The sequence below is a fragment of the Mizuhopecten yessoensis genome, unplaced genomic scaffold (assembly GCF_002113885.1).
Source record: "Mizuhopecten yessoensis strain PY_sf001 unplaced genomic scaffold, ASM211388v2 scaffold8335, whole genome shotgun sequence".
NCBI classification, from domain to species: domain Eukaryota; kingdom Metazoa; phylum Mollusca; class Bivalvia; order Pectinida; family Pectinidae; genus Mizuhopecten; species Mizuhopecten yessoensis.
Genome location: NW_018407496.1, coordinates 534,364 through 544,662, shown reverse-complemented (window position 1 = coordinate 544,662; position 10,299 = coordinate 534,364). Strand labels below are relative to the sequence as shown.

General features: G+C 33.2%; 1 protein-coding gene across 1 annotated transcript; it reads right to left on the bottom strand.

Moving 5' to 3' along the window:
• Positions 1 to 2,966: 2,966 nt before the first annotated feature.
• LOC110455618 lies at positions 2,967 to 9,782 on the bottom strand. The gene is made up of 2 exons (XM_021505829.1): positions 8,685 to 9,782; positions 2,967 to 3,125 (listed from the first exon to the last, which is right to left on the bottom strand). Exons 1-2 carry the CDS (start codon positions 9,780 to 9,782, stop codon positions 2,967 to 2,969), a joined length of 1,257 nt encoding a protein of 418 aa, XP_021361504.1.
• Positions 9,783 to 10,299: the final 517 nt, after the last annotated feature.

The following is a 10,299-nucleotide window of genomic DNA, read 5'->3' as shown; positions in this document are numbered from 1 at the left end:
AATTAAACGTAAACTCACCAGTACGTATCAGACTTACAATAGGATAATGGATATAATTGACGCGGCATTTAAATCTATTCCGATGTCTGTTGATTTTATCTTAAGTGGCGAAAACAATTGTAAACTGGCATTGTCATGAATTAATAGTAAATCTGGTATAGATTTTAAACGTATGATATATTCTACGTATATTTTGACACTATTTTCACCCTAAACAAACAAGCAAACACACTCTATGAAATATATTGTTTCAAATATCACATTTTCGAAAGTATTTTATAAATATTCTCTAGATTTGTATTGATATGTCTATCATACAGACCTACTTGATTACATGGAATGCTAACCTGGTAATATAAGACGAAGGACATTGTTACCCAAGTCATAATTATATAAGCAATATTATTATACTTTTGTGTTTCTACGTATAAGAAACCAATTAACATGTACTGGTAATTAAGCGAGTTATAACAATAAGATGTGACTTACAGGAAGTACTTCCACTCATAACGTTCCGGTAGCTGGTTCACGGAATACATGATCGGACTAACCATAAAACCAATTGGATAATTTGGCCAGACGAACCTTCGTTAAGGATTCGAGCACCTACATTCAAAATCAGTAAACGTAATAAATGAATAATGGAATTTTATCATCATTATATTTGTCAACGTTAGTGTATTTCTTAAATCGGTGGAATATTGTTATAAATCTTTATAAATATGATTTTATGCTGTTATGGTAGCAATAGTATAACACTGTTTTATTAAAGAGGTCGGCCTTATTTAAAGAGAGCGTTTATTTTAAATCAATATCACTATAATAAATCAAATATAAATTGACATTTGAGAAAACACTTTTCAAAACAAAATTCAAAAAACGAAAACGTAATTTCGATCAATTCAATTGATCATTTTATTGTTCAAAGCACACAAAATTATTTTTAACTTCATACAAATTATCTTCCGATGCATTTTATTCTTTATTCTCAACAGTATCGTGTTCTATTGTTTATCAAGATTACGTCAGGCATTTTTTTAAACATAATTATGAATATCTAACTTTATTTCAAGAAAGGTACGAGCCACTTTAAGGTCTTATTTTACTTACATATACTGTTATAATACTAGGGTGACTGTTTACTCTTACATTCGATAGGATGACATAAAACCTGAAATCAAATATTTCCCCGTACTGCTAAGGCGGAAAGCTATCTAAACAAACTCGGGTACATTAGAACATTAAGGTAGTCGTACAGGATCCGTGGGTAAACATTTAACGGTAAACTATGTGGTGTGTAAATTCTAATTAACGCTGAAATAGTCGTATATGTCAAGAGCACATAGTGAAAAGTATGTGCTACTACAAAGCTTCTGAGACAGGTATATGTACTTGAATAGTTAGCTTAACAATGGCGAAATAAATGGACTGTTCTTATTACTTTTACTATCTTGCACTTGCCTGCACTTTCTTTATTATTTGGAGAGAAAAAAAAGTTTATTAAGGTCAAAAATGAAGATTATTATTTATTTGAGAAAACAATGCATCTCGATCACAATCCCACGGCAAGATCACAGATAAATTCACAATAACGTCAAGCTGAGAGTCAATGAGGCAGTCAGTTATAATTGTGTATTTTCTTTGTTTACAAGATGATTCTCAAACAACAATCTGTATTATCCAACACCCCTGTTATCCAACTTAGGATTGTCTCCCGATCAAAGGGAGATGGATTCATTATAGAAAGAAAGGTTTTTATGTAAAGATTTTAATATTAAGAGGACTAATATAATGTAAACTTGTATAGTATATGTGTATGCTATTTTGGTGAATCGGACCCTCGGGACGTTGTTCAACCAATTTATAATCTGTCCGGTTTGTCACCCCAGCTACCACCACGGCGCCAATAAAAGGGGTAAAGTCTGTTGGAATTGTCTGTTTACCAACACTTAAATGTTTATTAAGATAAGGTTTCAGTGAAAACAACCGTCAATATATCATTTTACCGATATTAAATATTTAACGAACTGTTTTACATTTACCTATTTCAGTTTAATTTGAACCCAAATGTAATCATTCGGTGTAGAATGCCAATTAGTTTTCTTACTTATTGAACCTACAGATATTTATTTTCTTATGTTCTTATTTATCAATTTATTTATTTATTCATGTTTGTATCCTTCTAATGTATGTTATTTATAAAATAGAGAACAAAGTCTATCAGATAGTTATTACACAATGACAAAACAAGAGAAAGTGAGGAAACACCAGATGAAAGAAAGACATTATGACTCCCCACTTACAACAGGAGACAAAGCCTGATACTCCAGTAGGGTAAGTGTTTCCGGAATGTTGTCAAATTTTATTACAACATGTCATTATGTGCAGCTTATAACTGAACAAACCTGAGCAGCGCAAACTATTGGGACTCATTGACCATATAAACCGCAATACTCTAGATAATATACTTTTAACATTCATGGTAGATAAGCTACGTATTCTCTTGTAAAACTAACTTAAAAGTCATTAAGGAAATATCTATTGCCTTGCCACTTGTTAACGCTATTCAACTTAAGAAGACAATTCAAACCATTAATAAAACTATGGATTTTGAAGAAATAAATGATACTCAACTCCCAAACAATTATCTCATTAATACTGATATATAGGATACATATTGATAAAAAAAAAAAAAAGTAAAAAAAGGTTGAAGCAAGTGAAAAAGACCAAACTTCCCTGGCTCAAATGTCTACCACTCGTTGCTGATCTTTAAATACAGATCTGACATGCTTTCTTTTATGATAACCTGTTAAATTTCGTCCTTGAAAGTGCTCGCCGCAAACCAAGATTTTGGGTCATCCGCTGTAGGTTCGGTTCCCACTCACGAGGGTAATCGACAAGAAAATCTTTTGGTTGTTTATTGTTAACATATGATCCCGGTGTTATGACGGTTGATTAGTGATTCGTCACCAAGATGACCAATAAATCTTACTTCTGGCCAGAGTCGCCATGCGCAAAGTGTTGGCGATCTCCTGATCAGATTTAGATTTCACTTGGAATGCATCGGAAGCAGCAAAAAACAAAACACAGTCGAACAGCACGGTCAGTTGCATATTGATTTCGGGCTGAAATATAAAGTGTTGAAATGTCTTACACTGAAATCTAATCAGAATAAAGTGAAAATACGGATTGTAGTTTTAAAGAAATACTGGAAACATTAAAATGGATTAAACATATTTTTTTCTCTTTGAATGCATTACTGTATTCGTTGCTTATGACATATTTCGCTTATTGAAAGTTATATAACACTGTTGTTCATCAGTTGATTCTGGACTTGTGTAACTCCCAGTCATTCTAGATATATCTAATATATCTTAAGTCGACATCATCAGATTACTTGAATGAACACATTGAATAATTTATAAATGTAAAAGTGTAATTATTACTGCTATAACATTCAGCTCATTGTACAACCACGTACCAATAAGTGAACACATTGTATTGAAAATTGATTATATCTTACCTGAGGTTTCTGAGGACGAGGATGTGTAAATGATATTTCGGTCAGTAGATATATATGAAAATCTTAAACAATCTAAGACAATTTCGGCCAATCAGTGGCGATTATTGTTCTGTAGATAAACTGGACATTTGCACAGGTCACACGTCCTGGTGACCCGTCTTTAACACTGTCTTACTTAATTATATCCGTGACCTTCCCTTATGGCATATTGGACTACTAGTTATTGGCAAACGTTAGGCCAGACAAACTTTCGTCCTTTACCCGTATATTCCATATATGTCCGGCGTTAATTTCGCAATTACATGTTATGACTAAATGTAGAATGTTGTTCGATGTCAGGAGGGCGAAAAAGGCGAAAGCTACCACACGCTACCACAATTAGTATAATAAATTTTGACACTTTTTCAGTGATATTTAAAAATCCAGATGTTTTTATTTAAAATGGTGTTTTTTTTTATTCTTGGCAAAGACTACCCTTGGTGGTTCGTTTTCAGGTAATTTTTTGATTCAAGTACTTTGTTTTTAAAAATAGAACAACAAACTCGTTTTTCAGCCATAATTAGTACCCAAATTGGTACACCACCTTACAGGCTATGGAACTTGTATTTATTTTTTACCAGTTGATGTGTCAATTGCAACAAAATATATTGCTTTTATAAATACCATACTGATCTACAATTGTATTAATACACGTATGAATTATCCGATTATAAATACCATACTGAGCTACAATTGTATTAATACACGTATGAATTATCCGGTTATAAATACCATACTGATCTACAATTGTATTAATACACGTATGTATTATCCGGTTATAAATACCATACTGATCTACACTTGTATTAATACACGTATGTATTATCCGGTATAAGGACCAGAAGTCAACATTTAAACATGCCTATAATCAACCCTTCAAAATCCTCCAAAATTTCGTCGACGTACATCGTTTTTGCAGGTTTTCTGGCATGTTTAGATATAAGTCATTGTGTTCTCTTCAAATGCCACTGAAAACAAACTATTTGGTGGAAAAGTTTATGAATATCTGTTTTGTTATTCCATCAGAGAAAAATACACAAATTCAATTTTAAAGAACTATTCCAACATCTTTCTGACCGTGTACCAGTTTGGGTAGTGTACCAATTGTGGAAGCGTGACGTTATATGTTCAAAATCGTGTTTAAATATCTAGTTTACTGTCTTTAGATACATCAACAAAAGGACATCAATAACCGTTGTGTTTGTAGTGAAGGAAACGTTTACCTTCTAAAATCTTGGTTTTCTTTGATTTATGTGGTGTTCGTGAGTTTTGCTGCATCCTCATTTAATATAGTAAAGCACATTTCTGGTTATCATTTTAGCCTTCTTTTTGCATGATGATTGACACAACAACAAATAGTTGGACCAAATTGAAAGTATGGATAAAATTAGATTTTAATGCATGCGCTGTAATCCTTTACAAAGCACATTTCTAAGTCGATCACAACGTAAGGTACGTCATTGATGTGGCTATGTAGTGGTTTTCAAGAAATTTGACTAACAGTATTTCAGTATTTTATAATTACGAAAAAGATAAATCAACGTATGTAATTATCCATATTATAATTAAATAATTTTCGAGATAAATTCAGTTTTATTCAATAAATACAATACATAACAGTGTCGTACATTGCTGGGCAACAGTTCATTTTGGTGACGTGTTCTTTTGTATATATGATTTACTGAGCACATTCAGTCTGATCACGAGTACGGTAGACTCGCGTTATCGGGTGAACGTAATCGCATATCGTATCGTTATGTAATCAAATAATCATTCTCTATACTACTTTGAAAGCAATCTTTAAATGTTGTGGGTTTTAATGGACTTTGTGTTCTGATATTGAACTCGACGACGCATATTTTTCTTTATGTGTTGACGGTTTGGTATATTTGTGAGTTGACTATGTGATATATTTGACGTGGTGAGTTGAAGCTGTGGTATACTTTGCATGTCTACGATATGGTTTATATTGTTGCTTCGTGTTGTCCATGAAGTTTATTCTGTCCATGTGTTGACGAAATTGTCTATTCTGTCCCAATGTGTATATTTTATTTCCGTGTACTTTGTACTGACGCTGTGGTAAAGTTTATCCTGTGTCTTCACTCTCAAAAATCTTGCCCAAACAAATGCAGTAAATGTTAATGGTATACAGAATCACAATTCATGTGTTCATCTTATCAGTAAAATATTATACTAATGAAATTTGCAGTGTTTTGCAGCTGTCGAATGACAAACAATAAGAATTATTTACCAAACATCTAATCACAACAAAGAATGGGTGCCATATTCAGCCGTTTTACATCCCCTCGCCGATAAGCATTTAGCATGTAAAATATTTTTTCAGTTTGCACTAGCTTCAAACCGTCCATCATCTGCCACGAATTAACCCCGTTGCATAATACCATACAGTTCGCCGTTACCACTGGTGTGGTGCACGGTGTTGTTGCCAATGTCTACGATGAGGATGCCTCCATCTGGACAATAGAATAGCATGTTAGGAATTGCTCAACCGACATCGCTAAGAAATGTTTCTGCGTTTGCTGGGGGTATCGAAATAACTCATTTAAATGTTTGTCCATGATCCATTCATTGATGACCGGTCCGCCACAGCGATATTTTTTGTCACGGGACATTCAGCGATATGCCTCGGCAGGCAAACAATCGGTTTGATGAACAATGAAAAAAGGGTTGGTTTAGTTGTTATGATGACGCCTCCTTGACTGTTGAATTTGGTTATTTGTTTTGACATGCCGATGATAAGATGGCCATCAATGGTTACACATGCGTAAAGGAGACACGTCTGTGTAGAACCTAGGAGTTGACGGTGCTGCCGTCCCCTCGATGATGACGATGAGGATGATGATGATGAGTGAATTAGGTGTAAAAAGGTGGTTCAGAGGGCGTGAAAATGATGAACATGTACATTATGAAACATATAATGATAAAAAAAATTATCAAAATAAAAATTGTGTTGTTTGACACTACATTGATTTTAGATGGCACATACATTTCATTAAAAGAGGCAATTAAAGAATTGAAAAGTTTTGCAAATATTTCTGGACTTAAAATAAACATAGAAAAAACACATGTTGTTTGGATAGGTAGTAAAAAATACAGTGATGAAATTCTTTATCCTGAATTGAATTTGCAGTGGGGGGATAGGAAATTTATACTTTTAGGTATTGAGTTTGATGTAGACTTACATAAGATAACAAAATTGATTTACGATAAGAAATTTGTAAAACTTTGATTAAAACCTGGAAAAGAAGATTGTTGACTCCTATTGGTAGGATACATATCATAAAATCATTATTAATTTCACAATTCAATCACCTTTTTTATCTCTTTACCTAATCCAGATGATTGATTTCTTAAAAAAAAAAAAATATAGAGCTTTTTAATTTTCTGTGGAATAGTAAAATAGATAAAGCTAAGAGAGATGTCATTGTTAAAGATTATATTAAAGGGGGTCCTAAAATGTTACATGTACAGTCGTTTATTGACTCGTTAAAATTAACGTTGGTTAGGGGTTATATATGAATTCTGGTAAATGGCAAGTGATTGTAAAATTATATTGTGATAAAAACATTTTGGCAAATTGTGGAACTGATTATATTTCGAAATGTCTAAATAAAACTAAAAATCTATTTTGGATTGATGTATTTAAGGCATGGAGAAAAATTAATAAAAAATATAAGTCCCCTAGCAGTAAGTTCAAAATGCCCATCTGGTATAACAAAAGTATTTCAATAGAAAATAGAAGCAGATTTTACAGGGAATGGTACAATAAAGGAATAATTGTAATTGATGATCTAATCAGAGACCGAAATATCTATGCTTTATACACATTTCAATAATTCAAACAGATTTATGATATTAATACAAACTTTTTACGATACCAGGGTCTAATTACAGCCATTAGAGAGTATGTAATACAAGAAGATAGGTCAAATGTAGAGGTTAACTATAAATTTATACCAATTAATATAGAAGTGTTTTTGAAAAATAAAAAGGCGATAAGAGATTTTTATAGCTTGTTTTGTAAAAATGATACTATTTCAACAGGTAAAAAAATGGGATGATATATTTCAATTTGATGATGAAGTTTGGAAAAAATATATAAATGCCATTTAAAATTACGAAAAATACCAAATTACAGTGGTTCCAGTTCAGAATTTATCAGCATATTTTGACAACTAATGCGTATTTGTTTAAGGCAGGAATAGTAGATAGCCCTTACTGTGAACTGTGTAAACTAGAAAAAGAGACAATAGAGCAAGTATTATGGGAATGTGACAAAGCACAAAATCTTTTACAAAATTTTGAGTTCTTATTAGATGCATTGATTATTCCATTTGATTATAATAAACAACATTTCTTTTTGGTTTTTATAACTATAATGGACTTAATAAAATTGACAATAGTATTATTTTAATAATAAAACAGTATATATACAAGGCAAGATGTCTTAAAGTGCCTTTATCTATACAAGGAATTAAAAATTCAATTAAAGAACATTACAGTATTTAAAAATATATTGCAAATAGTAAAGACGAAATATATCTCATTAACTTCAAGAATGAGTGGAAAAAATGGAAAAGGCTTATCGATATTTCCTAGACCTACATTTTACCGATTATATGATCTTATTTAAATTCATTTGAAATAAAGGGACAAATTTGAAACATACAATGTATTATCTTAATTACTTAGCTACTGACACCTATATATTACCAGACTTCTATCCTTTACATTGGTTTGTTAAATACTGGTACTTCTCCTCCTGTCTGTCTATCTTTCCGTCTGTCTGTCTGTCTTTCTGTCTTTCTTTCCGTCCATTTACCTGTCTTTATTTCCACTATGCTTTGTTTTCTTGTTTCTCTTATCTGATTTTCCTACCTTTCTTATATAACATTAAAAAAAAAAAAAAATACCACTTACAAAAAGGGCAATATTAAATAGTATGAAAGTATGTGTGAAAGTGGAATTCATTATGTTTAATGAAATGTAAATGTTATTGTAATGTGAAAAATACTTTGAAAATAAACAAATAAAGAAAAAGAAAAAAAGTAATTAAAGAAATAAAATATGTGATTTCCCTGTCACTCCTGTCATTACGTACGATGGCTTTTATGTAAGTATTCTTCATCCTTATGCCACCATTTCGCATCATCGAAATCACAGTAATAGGAATGATGATTTCCCTTTCCACAAGCTGCTGCACGGAATTGTTTTGTGGACGCTGCTGAGATAGGGGTTGCTTATTCCTCGCCTTCTTCCTTCTCGACTGATTACGCAACGGTCTAGATGACCAAGGATGTGCTATAACGGGGGTTCGATTCTCCTCTTCAGGTTGTCTAAAAGGTTTACATGGCTGGTTTGAAGCGGGTTGAAGTTTTGGAGATGATTCTGACTGTTGTTTATCAGATTTTGCAGCTCGTTGTTCTGTCGGGGAGACGACAACTTCGGGTAATTTACCTGTTTGTTGTTCTGATGCTTCTTCCTTGTCCTTGGGTACTTCATTGCCAGGATTTCTTACCAACGGGACATTACTAGGATTTTTGTCTTTCGTCACTGTACCGAACGCGTGTTTGAGGTTGTCAAGCGGCATTAGGTTCGCAGAAAAACTGGCCGTGTTTAGTGTCGGCTTTACTGGCAACGCTACTGGGGATTCAATATTGGCATCACTGTCATACACGGTGATATCATCACCAGTCTGGATCAGAGTCCTACATTCCTCTATCTGACTCTTTAGCATCGCGAATTGGTTTTCGTGTTCTATCTTGTAGTCTTTCAATAGAGTCACGTTTTCTATTTTTAGTTTCTCGTACACAGCGAGTGTTTGGTCTGCAAGAAAATCTATCTTCCGCTTTAGTTTATCTCTCTGTTTCGTTACGTCCGCGGCAAGGCTTTCAAATGTGGCTTCGGTTTCCTTGATCTCGGCGTCAATAGACTTAATACTTTTCCTTATTGAAGGAAGGCCATTTGTTTCATTTTTGCCTATTAACTTTTGTAGTTTCTTTTTCTTCTTTGCAGAAACGTTACTCAGAGTCAAAAAGTCATGACCGCTGTGAATCGAAGACGTACATTCGGTACAGGCAACGTCTTGACAATTTTCACAAAACAACACCGATGATTTCCCATGGTGATACATACATGAATTCTGTCCCTTTACACGAATTGGAATTTGACCTCCCTGTTGTGTTAGACTTTCAGCCATTACGAATTCACAAATCACATATCACTTATTGTGTAGTGTTACAGTATTGTCACACGTTCAGAACGGATGGATAATTCAACCACAATACCGAAGTATTTCCCAAGAACGAAGAAACAATTGATTATAGCATATTCTTACATTTTAACACACACGTCCTTACACGAATCTACAAATGTAAGTCTCGTTCAACCAGACGCTTGGTAACTCGTACCTTGCACAGACAACACGTGTCTGGTTGAACGAGACTAATACAAATGTATGATTTATCGCCTCTATCTCATATGCACTTGAGCAAGACATTGGAGCATGTGCAAAACATCACGTATTGTGTAAGACAATTAAACAAAGATATCTTCTTTTTATTTTGACAGTAGGACTTAAATAGTCCTCCTATATCAGATCAATACAATCAAGAACAAACAACCTGGCCACATGGTGTTGTTTAAATGTTCACAGCGTTTAGTTTTCAGTATCGACTTAATTTATGTTTTACAAAGGATATCTCGTGTTGTAGTGA